Source organism: Cheilinus undulatus, linkage group 1 (genome assembly GCF_018320785.1).
Source record: "Cheilinus undulatus linkage group 1, ASM1832078v1, whole genome shotgun sequence".
NCBI lineage: Eukaryota > Metazoa > Chordata > Actinopteri > Labriformes > Labridae > Cheilinus > Cheilinus undulatus.
In genome coordinates, this window is record NC_054865.1 from 24,252,577 (window position 1) to 24,278,314 (window position 25,738).

At 38.8% G+C, this 25,738-nt stretch overlaps 1 protein-coding gene across 1 annotated transcript in view; it reads right to left on the bottom strand.

The window, feature by feature from the left end:
- ush2a (Usher syndrome 2A (autosomal recessive, mild)) overlaps nt 1-25,738 on the bottom strand; it is a 300,866-nt gene that overhangs the window by 219,266 nt on the left and 55,862 nt on the right. The window contains exons 12-25 of the mRNA XM_041790781.1: nt 25,415-25,610; nt 23,807-23,937; nt 23,465-23,672; nt 15,327-15,610; nt 14,479-14,704; nt 11,818-11,955; nt 10,654-10,834; nt 5,788-5,951; nt 5,534-5,692; nt 5,189-5,417; nt 4,186-4,309; nt 3,917-4,064; nt 1,425-1,706; nt 61-236 (exon numbers count right to left, since the gene is read on the bottom strand). Coding sequence (XP_041646715.1) covers nt 61-236; nt 1,425-1,706; nt 3,917-4,064; nt 4,186-4,309; nt 5,189-5,417; nt 5,534-5,692; nt 5,788-5,951; nt 10,654-10,834; nt 11,818-11,955; nt 14,479-14,704; nt 15,327-15,610; nt 23,465-23,672; nt 23,807-23,937; nt 25,415-25,610 — 2,646 coding nt within the window. The remainder of the gene's footprint in view (nt 1-60; nt 237-1,424; nt 1,707-3,916; nt 4,065-4,185; nt 4,310-5,188; nt 5,418-5,533; nt 5,693-5,787; nt 5,952-10,653; nt 10,835-11,817; nt 11,956-14,478; nt 14,705-15,326; nt 15,611-23,464; nt 23,673-23,806; nt 23,938-25,414; nt 25,611-25,738) is intronic.

Here is a 25,738-nt window from a genome sequence, read left to right on the forward strand (position 1 = left end):
CATCCCTAACTAAAACCAAGTTAAACTTATTACCAGCAGGCCAGTCTGCATGCCTCTTACCTGACTGACAAATGGAGGGGCGTAGGGATTGTTCCTCTGTTTGGTGATCACATTGACTCGATATTCTGTGACCTGTCCTCGAGGAATGATCCCACGACCTTCAACAGAGCTCCATGTAACTTTCAGAGTGCTGGGTGACAGTGCAGAAACTTCTGGAGGAGCAATAAACTCTGGTTCTAAGCAAACACAAATAAATATTTTCAATTTACACTTCACATGCCACAGTAAACCCAGTAAATAACATTACAGATGGTGATTACAAGAAATTTCCCCTCTTTTTGAAGAGTTAAAAAAAAGATGCATTAATGGTAAAATCAGCTATTTCCTGAGGTTTAAATTTTCAGAATACTGAACCCTTGTTTTTCATCTCTTTGTATTCCTGGTAGGGGTTTCTTTAAATGTCACCTAATATAATAAAAAATAACATTTTGGAGGTATTATTTGAAAATAACACACGCTTATCCACAGAGACACATTAAAAATTAAGACTTGGTGGATATTATGTGAACTTAATGGATTTAAGCATTCGGTAATTTTATGGTTGTGAGAGCCACTATTACACGACCGATTAGAGAGACGGATTCTTTTCTTCTCCTGTTGATGGCATCAAGCTGTGAAATACACTGTGAAATGTGATTCATGGGAGACACATCCACAGTCACATTCTGTCTATCCGGCACAGCACATGTACGCACACAGACACTGACACACTCGCCACATTTAAAATGGTGTTATCATATGCTTGTTATCCAGACACATAGCTTAGAGTGATGTTGGAGGCAATCGTTTAGTCTTAATGAGCCATATCATCTATTTGAAATTCAAATACCTTAATGAGTTTCCCCTCCCCCACACACAATTTTTACTCCTTACTTCCTTTCTCGCCACTCCTCTTGACAAACACTTTTGTTTCTTAATTTAATACAATTTATGTTTTATGAAATCCATCAGTAAAGTTTTAATTTTTGTCAATAACTTGCTCTTGATTGTAGGAATCAACAGCCAACAGTTTACATGGGATTTTGTCTGAATTTTGTGATCCAGAGAAATACAACAAAAGCATCACATATTCACATTATAGCACTTATGATTAGATATTTCTCACTCATCCACCTGCCTTTAATTTACCTAACTTTCTGCCAAAAGGTTGGCATTAAGAAGAAAAAGTCAAGCAATGACTAAATTTAAAGTAAAATATAAATACATTAACTCCAAACAGGATCTTAAAATTTGAAAAGAAAATACGGATGAGTATGAATTTTATAGTGGTTATAATATGAAGCCCTGCCTGCACTCTACTCATTATAGCAGCCATAACCCTGCCAAATACATACGTGTTACCTGATATGAAGTGTTACACAAACCTCCCTCCATGGTGCGTGCTGTGGTCCACCCTGATGACACTCTTCCTGCCACATTGATGCTCACAACTCTCATCTGATAGGTAGAGAAAGCCTGCAGACCGGTTACAGTGGTTTTGTTCTCGGGCGGAGGGACTGTACTCTTATTGGTAAGCTGTGCTTCTAAAGAAACACTTTGATCCAGCCAACCAGAGCTCGTAAAAACTTTGGTCTCATCAGCAAGACTCAAAAGGTTGTGTGGCTCCACGGGACCACGAATAAACAGCTCATACCTTGTGATAACACCTGAACAGAAAGCAAAAGACAGAAGAAGAATCAAGAAGAGAGATGTTATCTGAACTATACAGTTATTTCAATAACTTTAGAGAAATGCTTGACAGGTTCATATGTTCTCAACAACTTAACATTATATCCTCTAAGTTTACCAGTCCTGATGCAGTCCACTCAGGATAGAGACCCTCTTCCACCTTAATACCCATCTGTTTTGAAGCTACATTTTTTTTCTTTTTCCTAAGAAAGTAATATTATTTTTTTCATTTAAACTTAGAAACCACAAAAATGAGACAGCCCTAGCCAAAGTTTTGCCCCTGTTGTAAGAAACAGGCTATATTGACCAAGTCCTGGCTGGATCTCTTAAGCTTAACTAAATACTAGTAGTAATACGAATCTCTCTTGCTCTATTCCACTTATTAATAGGGAGATAGAATGAAGACATGTTGGAATGAGGACAGAAAGCAGCATAGCACATACAGTAGATTTATAGATTTACTCTAGAATAGATTCCAAATAATGTTATGAGTGTGAAATTTAAACTAAATCCAAAATTACTGTCATGATCTAATTAAAGCCTGTCTTTCCTTCATCTGGTATCCAAATCAGTGAATCAGTGTAGCTGAAATTCCTGGGAAATTTTATTTTAAGTTTAATATCTATATAGTGCTACAAAAAAGCTTTTGGTCACAAAAATGAACAGACTTTACTGAACTGACGTTTCAGCCCCCCCTTATAAAAACACAAAGGCAAAACTAACATGAGCAAAGATTGTTGCCTTTGGTTGCCTGATGTTTAAGCATTCTGACTGACATATCTGTACCTCTTACAGCCTGTGCAACATGAAACAACTGCTAAAAGATATATCAAATGGACACTTTCTCATAGGCAAGACACTGAAGCACACTTTAAAATGCTGTTTTCACTTTGTCATGATGGGGTACTGAGTGTAGGTAAATGAGGCCAACGAAAAAAAATGCCCCTGCAACATCAGGCTACAACATAAAGTTGACAAAAGTGGAGGGGTCTGAATACTTTCTGAGAGCATTTTAAATTTCAAAGATATTTAAGGGCAATAAACTGTCTGTACTGCCAAAAATTCTGTCAATATTCAGCTGTAAATATCAGCAAAGCTTTTCGTATCCCCAATAACAATATTAGGGTAATAATATGATGCATCCCTATTAAGTAGTGGCAATATTCTTTGATGTCTGATGATAATCTTAATACCTGTTTGAGATTTTATTAATTTATAGCAAACCAAAGTAATCACTGTAAAAAAATGAAGCAGGGAATACTTGAGGGAAAAGGGTGGAAAAAAAGCTCAACAATTGCAAGTTAAAACTGAAAATTCATAATACCAAGCAAGTGGCAAATGTGCCTCTATTCTCATTAATAAGGGAAACAAAAACGGGTGCAGGCAGATGCAGTGCTGTAACACATTGAAAAACAAGTTATTTTCCAGTCAGTTTCTTATTCAGCTTATTTCAGCAAGACAAAGAATGCATTATAAAGTAAATGAAGTTTACTCTTGTTCATCTCTTCTTAAACCTTGCGTTTTTCTTTGGCTGCAAGTCACTAGTTTAGGCCTTGTCAGCTCACTTCACCATGACCAAATAGGCTGGAATAAAACCAGATCAAATTCTGAGGCATGGACATGAAGACTGAGATTAGAGTTGAGTCTATTTTAGAGCAACATCAACCGTTTATACAAACAAAGGGCAGATCGCATATAGAAGGAAAGAAGGCAACACAACATGTATGGCACTGGGAGGAAAAATGGATTAATATGGAGAGAAAAAACCTGTCAGACCCAAACAGACAGAGAACCCAGGTTACAGGGCTTTGTTTGACACTGAGCCTTAGAGCCATTACAAAGCTCTCTGGATTTACCAACGGCAGTTTCAGTTCAGTGTGTGTTTGTAAGTGTGAAGCAGTGTTGTGGATTCCCATACTTCTTCAGGACTATAACCCTAAAGACATCCTAAGCTTGTGTTTCATGTTAGCAACAAATGTGTGTTGTGCATGTCTGTGATAACTCTACTGTATTATTCATCCTGACATGAACATTAATAATTCATATGTGGTTATGTCATGTTGTTGTAACATACCAACAATATATACATAAACATTGAGATGTGTGGGCAGTCTGCATACACTCTGTGGTTATTCCATGGTGTTAAATACATTTTGTCCAGTATGCATGTGTATGTTTGGGGTCCTACCATTAGGCTGACTGGGGGGCTCCCAGGATGCATCTAATGTATGAGGTCCTGTAGCAATAACCGTAGGTGGGGGCTGGTTTTGTGGAGGGGCAGAGGCTGTCAAAAGAGGCAGTGATGGGGTGGAAGTGCATCCCCCAGAGGAGCAAGCCTGCAGAAAAAAATAATGTTTTTTATTCTTATTCTGTAGGATGTACATGCTGAATTTGTGTTTGAGCTCAAGCATAATTTTCCAACTATATTTTGTATACAGAGTCTTTTGCCCCACCCACCTCCAGTGTGACAGTGTACTGGGTGAAGGGCTTTAAGCCACTTGCCACAGCCTCTGTAGATAAGCCTGTATAGTGAATGACGGGTTCTGCACCTCTAGATGACTCTGTAGTGGATAATACATACCTGTGGAGACAAAAAAAATGATAACCTTTTTTGTTTGTTTTTGGTTTTCATGTGGTTCAGTAAAAATATAGTGCTTAGTCATAACAAAGTCATTTGTACTTCAGAATTTACAACGCAAACTTTTAACTTCTGACAGACATCTGAAAACAGGCCACTGAGGGTGCTCACTCCCCTTCATGTCCCTGTATTGCATAGTGGCCTCCAGCCCATGCACAATCAAGCAAAATTAGTCCTTCAGAACAGCCTTAAAATATCAACGTAATTAACAACTTATGCTGGTCTTTACAAAGCAGCAACCGCATGATAAAAATAAGGTTTATGCCACAGCTGCCCTAAATTGACAGCATTGGTAATTAACAAAATCATTTTTTATGTTTCTGCAATGGTTAATATACCAATACAAGCTCTTTAACCGAAATTATATTTTTAATGCTAAAATATAATTATTATTGTTATCCATGAATTTTCAAATTTACTGATTAACAGAAAAATGAAAAACTAGTAAAGCACATTGTTATATCTTGATTAATATGTCAAATTATAGTTATTTACTTGCATTCCTGAAAAGAAAAAAATTGTTTCAGTGGTTGAATGTTATGCTTGATTAATTTCTGACTTCTCAGAGAAGCCCAGTGAGCCGGCTCGAATTTGGGCATAAAAATGGAATTCAGTTTGAAATTCTTTATTCCTGTTCAAAATGGTAAAACGTGGAGAGCTCACTGAAAATGAAAGAGTCCGCATTAAAGCACTTCATGATGCTGGATAGTCTCTGAGACAAATATGACAGGTGGTCTAATAAATTTGTTAAGCACTGTATTGACTGTCTGTAGTTAAAGGTGCTCTCTCCCTAAACTTTTGTCTACTTTTCTTTCTACTTGCCTTTCCACTGGGCCTGTGTCATTTTGTGGTGCACTCCAGTTAAAGCTTGCAGTGGTAGGACCAGCTCTCCCCACAAGGTTTAAATGTAGCTGCTCTGCTTTAGGTGGTGCTCCTAAAGTTTGGTAAGAGGCTATTGGACTTATTGTTGACCCAGCCACATTAGCTGTTATAATCCAGTAGGAGTATTTGGTGTAAGGAAGCAAACCAGTGTCTTCAAATGATTCAGGACCTGAAGGAGGAAGCAAGACAGGAGATAAGTGTTATCTGAGCTATACAAGTAGATCAATGTTTAATGTGTGTCTAAAGTAGTAAAAACGGTTATTGCAGTTTTTATGTGGTACTTACTAAAAGGATAGTGACTTTGTATGCTATGCACTGCCTGTCCATTCCTCATGAGAGTGTAGTTGAGTCTGTTTGAGTTTGGAGAGTCAGGTGGATGCCAGAAGAGGTGAACTGATAAAAAACTGTGAGAAAAGCCAACTGGTGCAGGCTGCTGAGAGGGTGCTTCACAAACAGAGAATAATGGTAAAAGAACAATCAATAATCAATAACTGACAATAATGCTGTAATAACCTGTAATTTAGGAGACACCATCAGACCTTTACTGCAGCCAAAGGGGTTCTCCTGGTCAAAATGGCTTGCTCCAGACTGACATTGATCACACTTGTCTCCAGCTACCAGCAGCTTACATACACACAACCCAGAATCTGGATGACATGTTCCATTCACACTCCCTGATGTGTCACAAGCACAAGGCTGGCACCTGGTTAAACAAATGACAAGGTAAAAAATCAAGACCCTCTTTCCTTACGTCTTACTTACAGACAGCTTAATAAAGGAAACTTACTGATATAAACAACTGAAACTTTTAAAACAGTGCAATCATTTTACACATACATCATAAGCAGTTAATTGTTATTTAAAGATAAACTTCAGGTTTTTTTGTAAGTTTTGTATGCTTTTATTGAAAAGAAAAAATGCAGTTACCACACAGATACTATCATGGAACATCATTATTTTGCTGCTGTTGTGTTGGATAAGTTAAGGATCATATTTACATATTATAAATTCATTTATTTTTAGATCAGAGGCAGAGACCTCCACAGTTACAACACAATAACTTCAAAAGCCTGTCCTCTTTAGTTTTAAGGCTGGATAACCAGTAATGGTAAGTAGGTAACTGATCAAAACTTCCTGATTAAGAACTTTGCAAGTGATAGCAATGATGTGAATGTGATCATGAAACTAGTAAGGCTACAAATTTGAACTCAAACTAAGGCCACGTGAGGCCTCCTGGAATACCCAGCAGCAGAATTCTGGACCACTTCTTCCCCTTTTTCCTTCTGAAACAGTTCAAAGGCTGGTTCAAACCCAGTGCTTACTTTATCACAAATTCTTTGTTTTTCCATAGCTTAGAACTGGTTCAGACCAAAAGAAAAAAACAGTGACAGCATGACCCCAATTCTTTGGTGGTCCAGGGGAGAGGGGCCTTCGTAAGAGAGGTGATCAAGAACCTGATGGTCACTCTGACTGAGCTCTAGAGGTCCTGTGTGGAGATGGGACAAAATTCTGGAAGGACAACCTTCCCTGGAGCCCTCTACTGGTTTGGGCTTTATGGCAGATTGGCAAGATGAACGTTTCTCCTCAGTGCAAAACACAGAAAAGCCCACTCAGAGTTTGTAAAAAGACTTCCTGTGCAAGCCAAACGTGTTTGTATGTGTTATGTACTGATTAGAGGTCCCATCTAGCTAATCTGTCATAGAGTCCAGACCAGTGGAGGGCATCAGTGATGGTTGTCTTTCCACAACTTTTTCCTATCTCCACACAGGATCTCTAAAGCTCAGTCAGAGTGACCATCAGGTTCTTGGCCACCTCTTGACCTTTACTAAGGCCCTTCTCCCCCAATTGCTCAGTTTGGCCTGGCATCCAGCTCTTGGGAGAGTTCTGGTCGTGCCAAACGTCTTCCATTTGAGAATGATGGAGGCCACTGTGCTCTTGGGAACCTTCCGTGCAAAAGAAAGTATCTTGTAGCCTTCCCCAGATCTGAGCCTTGCAACACTCCTGTCTCTGAGCTCTTCAGGAAACTTCTTTGACCTCATGGCTTAGTTTTTGCTCTGATATGCATTGTCAGCTGTGAGGCCATCACAGTCAACCTCCAATCAAAGTGTACAGCAATCTTAGCAAATGGGAGGCACCACAGCTAAATTTCAAGTGTTTCTGCAAAGAGTCTGAATACTTTCATCAATGTGATATTTTAGTTTCTTCTTTTAAAGGAATTGGCAGGAATGTATTAAAAACAACTGCACAGTTGTAAAAAGGTGTTTTGATTAAGCGTCAAAGAAAAGAAAAAGAAAGGGCATTTTGAAATATTTCTCCTTCAGCGAAAGATGAAATATAACTCAGTTTTTTGCCTATGAGTGTGAATGTCTCAAAGGTGTTGGGTCTTCACCTTAACACTACGAGGGAGACCCTCGCTACCATCAAGCCCACCAACCATCACCCCCTAGCTGTGAAACTAACCTCACAGAAAATGTATTCCCTCTCAGACTTGTCACAATGCGCGCATGTCTGACAGTGTAAGTGTCTGGGTCACCACTGTGGTGTTAGCCTCACTGGGGCTGGGCAGCGGGTGATCATCCGGCCAGCCACCTCACACCTTTACACACACCCACACATGCAACACAATCTGCTTGTTGAAGATGTCTAGCTCACACTCACATACACACTACTGACAAAAAGAATAACAGAGTAGAGACCATATCATTCTGTCTCTCACTGGAGTGTTTAGCTTTCATCTATGCACTATAGTCCCATGCTTTCTCTCACACACACCCTGGCCCACTCCCCTACACCTTCTTTATTGCTGTGTGAAAAGCCACAGCCTCTTAACGAGCCGCAAATTTGTCCTGTCAACTGGTGCTCTCTCTCCCTCTCTCACAAACAGTCACACTGTAAGACACACAACTACAAATGGACACAGTCACACAAACGCTACAGTGACTCGACCTTCACTCCTTTCCAAAGGAGAACTAAAACACCAGCATCACACCCTTACATGCTTTTCTTTTTCAGTACAGTATGAGTGTGAATAACAGTTCTTTGTGTTTTTTCCTAAGTGAGACAGCTTTATAAACAAAATAGCACCTAATAGGAACATGAAGGCAAGTGAACTTAAACTGTCTCATCATATAGAATGTTAAAAAGTGACTTTAAAGATGTTCAAATTCAAATAACAGAAACCGCATGCTATAGAGTTTTTGTGCTGTTTGATTATAACACATGTAATCCCTTATAATAAAATTATGTGTGTAAGTGAATGTGTGTGTGTGCCAATATTTAATCCCTCCAGACAGAATTACCATCATATTTTCCTTTGATGAAGGAAACCGCGGTCAGCATTTCTCTGACCCGGTTTCTCCATGGAGACACGTTTAGACAAGGACTACATCTTCAGCCAATTGCTCACACATCAATTTGTGTGTGTGGGTGTATGTGTGTGTTAATTCATTTGTGTAAAGCCTATTGATTGAAGGGAGAGGATAAATTACTTGATGACATTTAGATGAAGAAATCCTTATTATAGAGCGACTCTGGGCACAAGAAAAGCATTCAGCAGTAATAAGTGAACACTGTCATTTTTCCTGCACAAAGGAAGGAAATAAGATAGGAATTAGAGTAAAAAAGGAAGATAGAGGGAAACAGAGGCATACACTTTCTGCACTGGAAAAAACTGTCAGGTCTATAGGATGAAAAAATTGTCTTTTTTTGACAAAGATGTTTCTTTCAAAAACATAAACATTCAAAACTTTTTCAAGGAGAGCAGCGACAAACTTTTGGTTGTGAAAATGTGAAACACTATAAATTAAAAAAAGGATTTGGAACATGAAATAATATCCAGGTAACCTGACAAAAAATCATATTGAATGTGAGGACCGATATTTTGTTAAAATTTTGCTGGCAGCAGCCAGGAAAGCATTCACCACAAAATGGTGCAAGGATCTTCTCTGTTTAAGACTGGCTAGAAATTGTTGATGGGATTCATGGATACATTCACACATACTTAACAGATTCAACAATCAGAATTTATAAATAAAAAGGAAGAATGGGCTCCCTATGAGGCCCTTCACAGAGCACTGAAAGCTTTTATTGGTGGAAAAGATTAATTAACTCCTCTCCTTACTGGACTAAGCATGACTTACTCACTGGCTCCACTGATAGTTAGCAATGCTAGCAGCTACTGTATTGAGTTAAATCTCCAGAGCTGCCTCCATCATATGCTCTATCACTCTGACTGACTTGTAATGAATAATATGGCAGACAGAAGTCACCCTCTGAGATTTTTTTCAAAGGTTCTGCCCTTCCCAAACACTTTCAATGGGCTGTTACCCACATGGATGTGAGATATATATCGTGCAGAGCATATGTGAAACTGTCTAACTGGCATGTCAGGTTAATAATGTCTATGTCCATCCGTCCGTTGTCCATCCATCCATCCATTTTCTACACCACTTAGGCAGGGTTCACTCTGGACTGGTTGCAAGTCAATCACTGATAATGTCTACATTTGTTATATTATTTAATTGTTTTTTGGCTTATAGAAATGCATTTATCAAGAAAAAAGGCTTGAAAAACAAAAAAGTTCACAGAGATTAAAAAAAATCTGCCTATAAAAACAAACAGCATATCTTTAGAAAACCTCATAACAAATCAATAACCTTTTAAAAGTTAGATTTCAAACACAAAAGTGTGTTTGTTTTTATTTGGCTTTAGAAAATGTGTCTTGATTTACCTATATTGACTGGAAATTGTATTTTTTAAGTATGCCCCTCTCTGTGATCTTTCTCTTTTTCAGGTTTTCTTTGTTCCATTTTCTTTCTACTATTCCAATTTTTTCCTTCTGTTTTCTTAATCTCTCTGTAAACTATTTATCATCTTGTTGTTTTCTCTCCCTGCTTCCATCATTCCCTCTCTGCTGTAAGGAAATCTCAGCCACAGCCTGAACACCGGGGAATACAGCTATCAGGCAAGGTCAGCTGGCACACAAACACACATGCACACAGTGGACCACAAGTCAAACAGTTTGTGGATCATCTATCTGCTATGACACCCTGCTGAGAGGAACGTTCGTGTGCGTGTATCCGTAATTCACAGGATGTAAAGTGTACAGTAAGATTTGTGTATGTGTGTTTTAGGTTGTGTGTTACGCTGTGTGTGTGAGATAGCCTGCAGGTAGAGACATGAGCAGTAAAGGTCAAAGCAGCTCTTAACTCTTGTAAGTCATATGTCTGCCAACCAATCTGTAAACTGTCTTCACAGATACCACGCCTGCTGGCATGTGTGCCATTAAGTACATCTGCAAAGTGTGAGAGAGTTGGGTGGTTCAGTTAATGACGAAAATATTTAAAAGCTGTACACCAGCAGATAAGGGGTTAAATTTTTGTGTGTGATTGACTTGTGTGTGTTACCTGCCCAGACCAGGGTTGAATCCAAAGAACATCTCCCTACACTGATTACAGCGACGTCCCCCCACAGAGGGATGGGCACACGCACACTGTCCCGTCTGAACCTCACAGCCACGCTGTGAAGCCCCCATGGGATGGCAGTCACACTCCACACACGTGCTCTGATCTGGAGAGAGGTAAAAGTCTGGAGAGGAAGAAAACATGAAATAAAGCTAAACCATCAAACCTGTTGCTCGTGTCACTGTAGAATCATGGCATCTGAGTACAGTATTATTTCTCTCTTCCGTCTTTGCACCTTTATTTTCCTCCTTTGTTATCACCTCTAATTTCATAAGACTTAAAATTAAAGTCACACAGTGATTTTTCGAACAACCTTAAGTGTAAGTTTTCATGTCCATGTAGTGTTCTGGAATATCTTAACATTACAACAACTGTATTAAAAAATCTCCAATAATCAGTATACAGAAACTTTAAGCAGAGCAGTGTTGTTAGTCAATAATTCTAAAGGCAAAATAAAGTGAGATATCCTGTAGATTACCAGAAAATTAGCATGAAGACAGGGAGGTAATAAACAAATTATTCATGTAACAAAGTAGATATTACTGCCAAATTGTGGTTGTTTACCTCAAAAAGGCATCGAATATGGCTTTTGTTATTATTTTGGGAGTCTTCTGAGACAAAAATTGCTGTCATGTGTCCATCTGAACTAATCTAAACTTTCAATCAGTACATTCAGCTGAAATGTTGTTACAGTTAGCCTGACTATACCCTTGGTCTGACTTTACTTCCAAGGCAATACTAGTTTATGAGTAATTGTCCCAAAAAATTAAAGAATAAACAAAAACACAGGCAATTTTAATGCTCTGCACACACAATTAAAGAGAGGTAAGTGGGAAGTAGCAATCTTTCTCTTCGATTTTATGAAGCTGTTATGAACAGGACAATCACTAAGTAGAGATCCAGCAGGAGGAATCATAAGCTATCACACACAGAAGTACACAAGAGTAAAATTTGCTTCTCCACTCCTCTGAGAATCATTTTAAGCTGGTATGTCTTGAAGTTAGTAATGTATAAAGATGATCTGTTAATAATTTCCTTTTTCAACCTTTCCTCAAATTCCCCATTGATATAAATCATGGATTAATCAGTTATTCTTGATCAACTCACCTGGTCGGCAGCCACTGCAGTCCTGTCCAGAGCGTGTAGGGAGACAAACACACTGCCCCGTGTTGCTGTCACAAACTGACCCGGCCACTGTCCCTCTTGGGTCACAGCTACACGGCACACAGCCCTCGTACAGCCCCTCTGAAGAAACAACATCAGTGACCAAGAAAGATTTTAAATTTGATTCCCTGTACAAAAAAAAAAACAGTTAACAAAAGCCTTTACAGACCATAGATAAAGCTACTTTGTGAGTCTGTTATAAAGTTCCCACAAACGTTGTATGCAGCAATTTATTTTTTAATAAACTTAACACTGTGGTTTAGTTACACAGGTCACTTAAGAGACGACATAGGCCCAGTAGTTACTGTGCATCCGGAAGTATTTACAACGCTTCACTTTTCCTCCAGTATGAGGTCAAAAGTGCTCTGGAGCAGGTTTTCATCCAGGATGTCTCTTTACACTGCTGCATTCATCTTTCCCTCAATCCTGACTAGTTTCCCAGTTCCTGCCACTGAAAAACATCCCCACAGCATGATGCTGCCACCACCATGCTTCACTGTAGGGATGGTATTGGCCAGGTGATGAGCAGTGCCTGGTTTCCTCCAAACACGACGCCTGGCATTCACGCCAAAGAGTTCGATCTTTGTCTCATCAGACCAGAGAATTTTGTTTCTCATGGTCTGAGAGTCCTTCAGGTGCCTTTTGGCCAACTCCAGGCAGGCTGCCATGTGCCTTTTACTAAGGAATGGCTTCCGTCTGGCCACTCTACCATACAGCCCTGATTGATGGATTGCTGCAGAGATGGTTGACCTTCTGGAAGGTTCTCCTCTCTCCACAGAGGACTGCTGGAGCTCTGACAGAGTGACCATCGGGTTCTTGGTCACCTCCCTGACTAAGGCTCTTCTCCCCCGATCACTCAGTTTAGACGGGGTCAGCTTTAGGAAGAGTCCTGGTGGTTCTGAACTTCTTCCATTTATGGATGGTGGAGGCCACTGTGCTCATTGGGACCTTCAAAGCAGCAGAAATTTTTCTGTACCCTTCCCCAGATTTGTGCCTCGAGACAATCCTGTGTCTGAGGTCTACAGACAATTCCTTTGACTTCATACTTGGTTTGTGCCCTGACATGCACTGTCACCTGTGGGACCTTACATAGACAGGTGTGTGCCTTTCCAAATCATGCCCAATCAACTGAATTTACCACAGGTGGACTCTAATTAAGCTGTAGGAACATCTCAAGGATGATCAATGGAAACAGGACACACCTGAGCTCAATTTTGAGCTTCATGGCAAAGGCTGTGAATACTTATGTACATGTGATGTCTTAGTTTTTATTTTTAATAAATTTGCAAAAATTTCAAAAAAGCTGTTTTCACATTGTCATTATAGGATGTTGTGTGTAGATGGAAAAAAATGAATATATTCCATTTTGGAATGAGGCTGTAACATAACAAAATGTGGAAAAAGTGAAGCGTTGTGAATACTTTCTGGATGCACTGTAAAATGAAAGGAAGCTAACCATTATGTTCTTCAATGGTATACAGTGCAATCAGAAAATATTTAGACCCCCTTCATTTTTCTTAATTTTGTTATGATGCAACCTGATGCTGTAGTCAAGAAAAAGTATTTTATTGTCATTAATCTACGCTCAGCACCCCATCAAGACAAAGTGAAAACAGAATTTTCAGAAAAATCTAATCTATTGAAAATAAATAACACACATAATATATATCATGTTTATATAAGTATTCAGACCATTTGAAGGAATGTTGCAAGGCACAGATCTCATAAGGTTTCAAGTTCTGCTGCAGTGAAGGTTCCCAGGAGCACAGAGGCCTTCATGGTTCTCAAATGGAAGAAATCTGGCACAACCAGGACTCTTCTAAGAGCTGGTCGCCCAGCCAAACTAAGCAATCAGGAGAGAAGGGCCTTAGTCAGAGAGATGAACAAGCATCCAGGGTCACTCTGACTGAGCTCCAAAGATCATCTGGGACAAAGCTTTAGAGAAACAAACATCACTGCATCCCTCCACCTATAAGGGCTTATGACAGAGTGACTAGACAGAAGCCTCTTTTAGTGCAAACTATGTGAAAGCCTGCTTGGCTTTCATTTGGACTGTTTTTCAAACTCCAAGAGAGGTGTGTGCCTTTCCAAATCATGTCCTTTCATCTAAATTAACCACAGACTGACTCCAATCAAGGTGTAGAAACATCTCAACAAGGATCAAGAGAAATGGGAGGAACGTAAGCTGATTTTCAAGTGTTTTTGCAAAGGGTCTGAGTACTTCCATTTCAGTTTCATATTTTTCATGCATTTGCCAAATAATTCAAATTTCTGTTTTCACTTTTTCATGCTGGGATACTGAGTGTAGATTAATGAGGATACATACATTTTTTTTTCGACAGTAGCATCAGGATGCAACATAACAAAATTGAGAAAAATGAAGGGGGATTTGAATCCTTTCTGAATGCACTGTATGCCATTGAAGAACATAATGGTTCTCTTCCTACCATTTACATCTACAGTGGCAATGCCTTCTCTTAAGTGTCCTGTGATACTAGGCCATAGCTTCATGTTTTTGAAGAATAAATGATTGCATTCAATAATTGTGTAATCTTAATGACTACGCTTCTGTGTAAATTTGTCTGAAACTCTGTGTCATCTTACGCTGGAGCTGTAAACTGTTGTTGTAGTAGTTAGGGGCACAGTTGGTGCACCTTGCTCCCACCACCCCCTCTCTGCAGGGGCACTGTCCAGTCCTCATATCACACACTCCCTCTGGCACAGTGCCACTAGTGTCACACGCACACGGCAGACAGCCCAGGGAGTTGCGCTGCTCCAGAGTGTGGTAACCATGACGACAAGAGTCACAATAATGGCCTGACACATGTTCCTAGAAAGAAAGGTAGATAATGACAAATGAAAAGGGACCTTATAGCATACAGATGAAAGGATGTAAAAAGTAAAGACAAAGACTTAGTGTGATTGATAAAGTCATCGCTAAGAACTGTGACAGTAAATCATACTGAAACCAAAGTGACCCCAAGTCAGGTTTGGTATTTTGTTTTCCAAAACTTGTGCTAAATCAATATTTTTAATCGGAAAAAACATGTCTAAAATGCTTTTAAAGCTATATCAGTGTTGTAAGTAGTTCAGAAACAAGATGTCAATAGAACATTTAAGTAAAGGAAACAGGTGCATCTTCTTCACATAACGTATTTTGTGCCTTTCCCATCCGGTACAGTGGGTATCTTGGTACCACATTTTGATACTCATCACAAGCCCTAAGGCAGCTGAGACAAGACTTCTTAATATGAAGGCCACAGTAAAGACATCTTACACCTCTCTATCATAAAGCTTCACATGTCGTGGGTGAATATTCACAACTTTGTCTGATTTCCGATAAAATTTGCAGACAAAACCATGGTTTGCGTTTGCCAACCACAACTACAAACCTGCCTACAAATCTTGTTCTAGTAAGCAATGATAAATTGTAATGATCCTGGTACACTTGCCTTACAAACACACTGTCCTGTGTGAGGATCACAGTCTTCCCCGGGCACTGTCCCTGCCTGTGAGCAGTTGCAGAGGGCACAGGATCCCTCCAGTCTTAAACCATAGGAGCCCCGGCCACAAGAGTCACAGCGCCGACCCCCCACCCCAGGCTTACACTCACACTGCCCCCCATCAGGCTCACAGAACAAGCTGAGGGAGCCCAGGGGGTCGCAGTCACATGGGACACAACCGTTTGGTTGAGACAGGTTCCAATAACCAAACTCACAACGGTCGCAAGATAAACCTGGGGAAAAAAGAAAGGAGGAAAGGAAGAACATATTCAGAGAAAAGTTGCGAATCACAATGGAAATAAACTGACACTTCACTGTTCACCAACAAGCACTTAGCCTTTCCCTATTTGCAGGCATGCATGTGTATGTGTTTACACGTGTTGTGTGTGTGTGTGTATTTGTCTGAGTGTGAGTGAGTAAGAGAGAGTGAGAGAAATGGTGGGTGAGTGTATAAAACTGCCATCATTAAGGCCAGGCCCTCTACATATGATGGATCACTCACCTAAGGCCAAACACTTAATTTCACTGAGCGAGAAAATAAATAAATTAAGCAACTACAAGAAAAGAGCACAGAGGAAAGAAAATGTGGGGAGATGGAGGGATGGAAAGATGGATGAAGGAACATAGAAATAAGACTAAATTAACATTTAGTATGAAATCAATACAAGGTGAGTTCTGTTTATAATGTCGGCTTTTAAAATCTGAGGGTCATTATTATCTTTGTACCTACATGTAAGTTTAAGATTTGTTTATTATTTACAAAATAAATCATCTTAAGAGCAGCTTGGGTGAGAATATGTTGCGCTTTCCTATGTTAGAGTTTTAACAACGCAGTGTTTCTATGCCAAAACGAGCTTATGAAAAGAACAGTTTTAGTTCACTTATTGTTCTTTTGCAATGTTTTAACTCACTTCTCCAGTTCAGGCATGTCTTCAAGCTGAGCAATTTTATCTGCAAATGTTGACAATAACTTTGTTTCATTATTGACTTTTGCTCTGTTTATAATGATTATACAATAACAACCACAAACGAATCATCCAGTGTGAGGTGTTATGGCTTCAGCTGCAGTTGGCTATAAGGCTTGTTAAACTATGATATGTAGTGTGAGCGAGCAGGCCTTATTTGAATATGCCATACGTATTCCATGACAGGCAATCTGTCCCTAAATGGATGCCTGGGGGCAACGCCGTCACCTCGGCCGTTTATGAGGGAGTGTGTGTGTTGGTATGAGGGTGGGTGTGAAAGTACGTACACACACATCCATGAGAGCATACCTGTGCGTCTGTGTTAGCGCACAGAAGCAAATGAGCATGTGTCTGAGTAAGTGTGTCGCCCACTCAGTGTGCAGCAGACACTTGGCATTTCCCCTGGTCTGCCCACTTTAATGATTTTATAGATATGAATATATTTCCTTGGATAGATCATATTTCATAATAGTGCCATGGAGAAATGTGGTGTGTGTGCGTGCGTTGAAACGTTGTATGCGTGTCCATTAGGGCTGGGAAAATACTCAAGTTTCATTTCATTTACAATTTTGGCTTCACATGATCATGAAAATAAGATAAGGTCATAATTTAAAGATTACTGTGTTATCAATGTAAATGTTTGTTTTTATATTATTTTGACCATGAAAGTAATTCTTCTTGCTTATTCACTATTATAATATGTCATTATTTAACACATTTATTCACATTATTTTCACCAATTTTTATTAATTGCTTGTTCTTTTAAAATGTCAAGAGTGTTGAAGTTCGATAAATGCATGCAATGCAGATGTTTGAATATCAGTGGGTAATTGTGTTTAACCCTCTGAGCCCTTAACTATTTTATAACTGTTTGGCTCGACTGAACTTGTCTAAAAAAGCTTGTAAACATCAAACCTATGGTACAAAGTGTGCTTGGATTTTTAAAGACATTCTAAGAGAAAAAAAGAAAAAAGAAACAGAATTAAAACTTTATGTGTTTATGTGTGACACGCAGTAAACAATTATGACCTAGACTTTTTTTCAACAAAAACTTGTTCTCTCATGTCTTGTGATCCAAAAAGTGAAAAAATAATAATTCTCAGACAAAACATCTTCACAATATTGACTTATTAACAAAAAAGTCCTTGCACTCTTTTATACTGGCTGATTTTAAGCCATTATTCACAGCAACTCCTGTCTGCAGAAACACAGACGGCCACATCACAGCCTCCCTGTCTCTTTTTCTCTCCATTGAGCTATTCAGGCATGATTCAGGCAGTCTCCTCCAGTTTCTAAGAGTTTACACATGCACAGTTTGGCAAAGCATGACATAATGACAGAAAAGCCTGCCACTGGTTGTCACAGCCCATTTGTGTTTTGGGATAACATTATGGGGGCTGATGCTAAGCTAGACAATAGAAAATGGATCAAAAATAGAAAAAAAAGGCACTAAACACTGGATTTACTGGCGTGGATTTAATCTTTAAAGACCGTGGAAAGTCACCCAAGTTCTGGGCTCACTAGAGAAGCATAAGGGCTACAAAGGAATGGATAATGTTATTAGAACAGCAAATCAGAGGGCTTCCAGAGGAAACACAATTAAGTGGCTACAAATGATGGCTCAAAAGTTATTATGAGTTTAAGTTTTTATAACATGTCTTTTCTTGTCATATACAACAACATTGGTTTCAGAGGGTTTAAAAAGCCTGTGGGGTGCAGATGTCTCTCCCCCATGATCTCATCCCTGTTTCTGACTTTATTCCAATCTGCCTCCATGAATAAAAGCACAAAGCCCCAAAAATAAACATACAAAAGAAAAGCTTGTAAAACATCAACTCTGCGGTGCACAGTTAAGTTCAAACTTTTTTTTTTCAAGACAACCTGGGCGTTATGAATAAGTGAGCTGCAGTAATATCACTAGGATTAAGAAAAGTTATGTGACTACAGAGACAAAGGAAAAAATAAACGGAAATGAAAACTCAAAGACTATATGTGTAACGCACAGTAAACAATAATGACTTCTCTTTGCACAAACTTGTTATCCCTTCTCTTGGGGACCAAAAAGTGAAAAAATGATCATTCTGATCATTTTAATTTATACAAAAAAAGTCCTGTGCTTTTTTGAAATGGCTGAATTTGTGCCATTTTTCAAAGTAGTTCCTGTCTGCAGTGTCACATGCACTCAGTCTCTCAGTCTCTCCATTATGAGCTATTCAGGCTATCCCCCCGTTAAGACTTGATTTGACAAAGCACAATGCAACAATTGAAGAGCCTGCCATAGGTTTTCACAGCCCATGAGATAATAATTGAAGTAAAACAATATGGTGGTAGAAACAATCAAAAGATGATTAAAAAATGGATAAAAAGATGTCCAATATCAGAGTTACTGGTGTGGATTTAACCTTAAAAAAATCCTGAAAGTCATCAGAGTTAAGTTCAGCAAAGAAGCATCTAGAAGCTACAAAGATGGATAGCATCATTAGAACTGCAAAATGGTGAGCTTCCACAAGAGAAAAAAGTAAGTGGCTACGCTTTATGGTTAAAGAGTTCATTGGCTTTTGTAACTTGTGCCTTTTCTTGTCGTATATGACAATGTCAGTCTTAGAGAATTAATAATCACAGTCTCAATATCGGTCAAAAAAAAATGATAATCATGACTTTTGCCATAATCAAATAGTTCAAAGGCGGCTGAAGTTAATATGCAGGAAGACAAAATGACAGTCACAAACCTAACAATGCTGGGATATTTTGTAATTCTTGTTAAACTTTGCAACTTAAAATCATTAGTTAATAATTTCTAAATATTTATACAAACAATTAAGGGTTAACAGAAAACATAAAAGAAATACAAACTAAAAACAACTAAAAGGAAATAAAGGTGAGAACATTAGAGAGAAGAGGGTGTTAAAAAATATTAGATATGGACAGAAAAAAGGTAATTTTGCGATGTGGTGTGCTTGTATTCACATTTTTGTGCTTGTGTATGTTTTTCCGGACATGGCCCGGCCCTTTTATCAGTAGCCAGCTGGTTAACTGGCTCATGCATCACCATTTCAAACACTATTATGTACACACTGCACCCTGGCACCTTGTTATGAGCGTGTGCACGTGTCTGCATGTGTGTATCTGCGTCTGTGTGTACACATTTCAATTCCATCCCTCTGAAGCGTGCCTGCCATTGCACTACTCAAAGTATCAGCTTGGCGGTAATAAATTGCCATAATCAAATCTCATTTCTGAAAAATACCTGTGGGAGCAGCCAAACAAACAAGGACGGGAAAAAAAAAAAAACGAAAGTGGGCCTTGTAAGGAGGAGAGTGAAAAATACAAGGGGCTGCAGCAGTTTGTTTTAATCAACTTGGCATTGAATTAGAGAATTAAATACCAGCTTAGTCCTTGATGGCAGGCACACACAAACACGCGCAAAGACATATGCCACCATGTTTATGCACACATGCATAGAAAAGGTTTAAATCATACAATACAGTCAGGTAAAGACAAAAGTAATGAACACATGGTCACATCTAGACACCAGCCCTCTTACATATACAGAAACATCTTAGACACATTCACCAGTTCACATACACATGAACGCATCCACACGCACAAACGCGGGCCCTTGATAGCAAGGCTTAGCAATAACTATGATGCGTCGAGTTGAGGAGCGTTGGCCAGTTTTGCATTTCATACGAGTCTGCTCTTCAAAGACGCACAGGGGAGAGAGTGAAACCATTTATCACAAAGAGAAGCACAACGGCTGGAAGCACTGCCGGCGGAAAAGCCTGTTTATTTTGGCTGGATAAAAACACTTTGGGATATGTGTGTGTTATATGTCTGTGCGTATACACGTGACCAATTTGGTGTGTGCACCCAGTTTATCCACTCCTGCTTTTGTGTGCACCCAAATGAGCAGCTGTGCCTGTGTATTAATTAAGACACCATTACTGGACAAATAAACAGAGCTACTGTTTGTGAATAGCAAAAGCTACCAAAAGTAGGGCACTTTGTAAGAGAAACTATTTTAGGGACCCCATCTTAGGAACTTTTGGTGCATAGGGGTCTGCTATCAGCTCAAAAATATTGATCTGAAAATATTTTTAAAATTACTATTAAAGGGCTTTTTTTCCTTTCTGCATCTTCACAAGGGATAGGGATTATTCTTTTTTTATATTAACACTTTTTAAAATTTTCTATCAATCCAAATCATTCTCAGTGCTACTATTGATGCTTTCTATTATTTGGCAGAAAGAAGAGACAATTTGATTTCAGTAGAAGTGGTATTTTTTTTGTATCATCGATCAATGTCTTTGCACATGGAGTCCAGTATATTCAGATACCTTTTTCAGATCTGTAGTCCAACAGAAAAAAACATCACAACCTCAAACCTTGTACAGTAAGTACATTGCTTTAATTTTTCTTCGCCAAATATGCATTTTGTGGCAAAATGGTCAAAATTAAGCAGTTAAGTAATCCTGTGACTCCTTAAATCCTAAAAAACACACAAAAAAACAGCAGAGTCCATCTGCTCCTGACAGAGTCCTTCAAATATTTCAGTTATTGGCACAAGTTTATGCATCATGGCCCTGTGTCAAGTTGGAGTGAGAGGGTGCAACTTTTCTCTTTAGTCTCAGTTATATGTGGCTGGGAGTAAATTTCATCCTTTATCAATTAAGCTACATGGTTAATATCCATAAAATATAAGGGCAAGTCACAGTGTTTAAAGGGAGTTTTGAGTGGAGAGAGATAATGACAGATAGAGAGAGAGAGAAGGGGCTGTTCCTGCTACTGCTCTGAACACCTACAGTATTTAAATGACTTTGAGCAGATGCAAATATGGAACCAGTTCAGAAGAAATAATGCTGGATGGACATTTGGGAGTCAGGGTGCAAACATAAACTAACACAACATAAAAGTTTTTTTCTTTTTTAACCTGCGACAATTTTGGATGAAAAACTGACACTGTGCAAAAGCCTTTTATTCATCTTATTCTGATGAGTAAACAGAGTTATCATCCAACATTTATTTATAAAGATCCTCACAAATTTCTACCTTTGCTGAATAGTATAGTACAGCCTTATGCCACCAAGTTAAGTTAGCAAACTAGTTTTTATCCCACCAACTTAAACACATATTTAATTAGTGGATTTTTTTTTTTACTTGCATATATTGCTGCAAATTTTGAATATCCTTACAAGCTATGTCAACCCAAAGACAAGGATGGAATTCTGGCTTAATTTGATGCAGAATGATGCATATGGCCAATAAAATCGTTCCTATCCTTGAAAGAATTAATTAAAAATAAACTAAATTTTGTCACCTCTTTATATTTCCTTTGGTAACATGCTGCCATACTTTGGACCTGTTTGCCAATCTCATAACTGACTAGGGCACCAGCAATCGATTAATTTTGTGATCACGTACTCTATCGATTCTGTGGGTGATTAATCAAGTACTCTAATAAGAAATTTTGCTTTTTTTTTTTTTTTTTTTTTTTACCAATAACTTTTGCTTTTTAAAGAGAAGTAGTACCAGACACAGAGAAAAGAAGCTGGGCCCCTTAAATTAACTACTTCTATACTAACAATTGGTATTAACAGATTCTCTAAAGAAAATAGCTTTTACAAAGTGCAATGAAGTTCTGATGACAGTTTACATTTGTTAAAGTTGCAAGGACAGGAAGTTAAATAATTACATTAGATTATGCCATATTTGGGGTTTTAGGGATCCTTTCCCAGGAAATTTTTATACTTTATTTCTTCCATCGTAGTTTATTTCTATTCTAAAATTTGTCCTTAAAGTAAGGGATTAATCATTTAATCATTTTAACATCCTCTAGTTTATGCATGAATGTAATATTTCACATTATAGCAAGAATAAAGCTCCATCATTCACACAGTGGTCTGATGTCTGAAAGGTGAATCTTTAGATTACAGGAATATGGTTGATTTTTTTCAAGAGATCACTTTCAATTTTTGCACATTTTTGTTTGAGTTCATCCACCATAATAATCTGACCTTTAAGACCATCCACTGACATGGAGAAGAAATTTTAAGGGATAAAGCTGCTTCTGTGACCTGTTGAATCCTGACTATATGATGATGAACTTTAACCTATTTAGTCTCTGTCTCAGTCTGTGGCATTAGCGTGTTTCTATTTAATTGGTGTCAATTCATTGACAATATAAGTCTTATCAAAGTATTCGAGACATTGAAACATTGTGAAAAATGGGCTGTAATCAAAATGTCAGGGTGTTGAATTTAAATCATTTACAATTAAATGTATACCGTGCGCACGCGGAAGAGAGGGAGAGAGAGCGAGAGGGAAAGCACCAAAACAGGACTTGAATCGTGAAGCCTGACGGTTTTCTGTAAAACTGTCGGGTCAATCAGAGAAGTTTATGAAATGCCTTGAAGTCCGCAAACACAAACTGAGCGCTGTCTCACTCCAGCGAGTCATGCAGGCAGTGTGTAAACCCGGAGATCTGCGTAGGTTCACCAGTGCAGACATAGTGCCATATTTTCCATGAAGCCTCAGTCAGTGGTGGCGTAACACAGGACGTGTGCCCATAAACATCACTGCATCAACAATTGTTTAGCCCTACTGTTAATGCAATTTGTTCAACAACTTTACAATACAGATAAGAAGTGTCTTTGTGTGCAAATGATGTGATCTGAAAACATGGCTTGACTTTCTCTTTTCAGTTCTGTTCTGTTCCATTACGTTACATTGCAGGACCATGTAGACTCAACATCAGTATCGACAACCTTGAGCAGGTTATGGAAAATACAAAAAAAAGCAAAACTGGGTCCTCATAGAATCAGGATTCAATCCCCATCCATAATCTGAACCTAACTGCAAATGCAGGGTAAGACTGATGGCTTGCTTTACATAAAGTATGTGGAAGGTGGTGAGAACTTCTTTCTAAAGTTTCTTGTCAGTCTGTTCATCAACAGACTTGACAGTATCTGACAAGTGGAGTGCAAAACAAGACCGCACTGGCAAACATCCACAAAATCATCAGTGAAAGCATCATTTAACATAAATCACACAGACACACACAAGAAAAAGGTTTCAAGAAACAACTGAACAAGGTTCTGTAAAGTTTGTAACTTTTTTCTTTACCTGTGACATGAGGTTTACACTGGCATTGTGCTGTATCCTGGTTACAGATGGGATTTCCTCCTGTTAGGGTGCTGATGGTACCAGTGTCACTGCAGTTACAGGGTTCACAGCCATTTGGATTCGAGGCTTTAAGACCAAACCAACCAGGCAAACACTCGACACAACGACGGCCTGTTACTGCTGCCTTACACTGACACTGACCTCCTACCTGGTGATGAGAAAAATAGAAGAAAAGTAGGAGATACAAGGCAGAAAGAAAACAAAAAATAATTAGACTTTAAAAAATAAGCTCACAAAACTTGAGCAGATTCTTAACAATTTTCCAGATTGATCTGTGTATACCTGGTTACACTCCATGGTACTGTTCACTGTTCCAGAGGTGTGACAGTCACAAAGCCGGCAGACACCAACTGAAGTGGGATCAGATCCCTCCAGCCTGAAAAACCCACTTAGACACAGCTCACAGTTCTTACCTGATAGTTAGAGAGACAGAAGCTAAAAGTCAGGAATAGGCAGAACAAACTGTCATGTTAAGCCCAGTTCAGACCAGAGATCTGTCAGGCAACAAGGCCGTTTGCAAAGGGCATTTGGAGCTGTAAGATTTGAGCCATTGCAGTTGGAACCAGACTGTATAATGGTGTTGCTCACAATTTAACTTGTCAGATGATCAACTGCTGGTTTCATAGCAAAAGGCATGTCATGTGTTTCAACAGCCAATCAACACCTTCTGAAGCCTGTGAAAAAGGAATACAGTACATTGTACATAGGCTACAGGATATGTTTATTGAAGGTTATGGCTCAGCTTCAGCAATAAGCGCAGCATTATCATCAGCGATGCCTCAGATTCATACCATTTCAGTAGCTGGTGTTTTCTCTGCTTACAAGACAAGGATTCTTCTACATAAGTGGTTCTCAACTGATGGTCAGGGACCCAAAAGTGGGTCACAGAGCTGTTTATAGTGGGTCGCAAATGTGTGCTAGAAAAAAAAAATTGCAAAAAAGTTTATGTGTATCAAAGCCCTAAGTGGACATAGAGAACATCTATACATTTTGGGAGGTTTTCTCGTGATGACAAGTAAATTTCATGTTTTTCTCAAGATTTCAACTTATTTATCCTTTTTCCTGGAAAAAAATCGAGTGAAATAAAATACTTGCCCTTCTGTAATGATGTGTATTTTAAAACATGTTTCATTTGTCCCACCTCTTTTGTTCTATTTATGGTACAAACTGTAACACTTTTCATCAAACACATTTAAGTGGCTGAACATTTTGAAGAATTTGGGTCACAGTTTCTCATAAGATGGATGTAATGGGTCCCTATGCCTGTTCAGTTGAGAACCATTGCTCCAAATGACAAAACTGCATAGGGGGAAAAAATGCAAAAGATGGGATATAAGCTGGCATGGACTGGCATAAACCCCCTCTGTATTCCTTTGATCTAATATTTTCACGTTTTACCTTTTTAACCAAAGTGGAATTGCAACCCCAGCAAATAACTCACCACCACTGTCATTCATGTCCTACACTACAAGTTATATGAAGCCACAAGACAGGCGAGAGCCAGTGCTTTGTAAATAATAGACTGTCTCCTCCAGTTGCAGCAGTGTAAGGTGACTGTTTAAGGACATTGCTGAACAGCCAGTTGCAGGTTTCAACTCATATTATGCCACAATTTTGGTCCAAACTGGATGTTGCAAATCTGTTTGAATCTCATCCATCTCTTTGGAGAGGAAACTTCACATCAGCATGAAGATGTTAAGATGTAAAAAAAAAAAAACAATAAATAAAAACCTAAACAACCAAAAATTGTTAGAAGGAACATCTGAAGGCTTGTGACATGTTTAGTAACAGTTTCAAAGTGCTATTTTATTATTGCTCATGAAGAGTTTTTAGTTGCTCAGTTCTTATAAAAACTGAAAGATAACTGTAACACTTGTATTAAAATTATACCTGTGGTGTTGTGCATGCAGTTGTCACAGACACCTCCTCCTCCTCGATAGTGCTCATTAGGTTGATCATCAGCTTGAGGGTCATAATGGCAGGAGAAGGCATGACCATGACACTGGCAAGCCCTGCAGTTCATTGGCTGGAGCTGATCACCTGATCTGAACGGCTTGTCATTGTAGAGGGGAGCACACCGTTGGCACTGTTAAAAAAAGGTGGACTGTGTATATATAAAAACACGCATTTTCATATATAAGTAAATAACTAAACACTGGTCATCACAGAATTGTATTTTTGCTGCAGTGGTATTGAATTTTCTGAATTCTACTA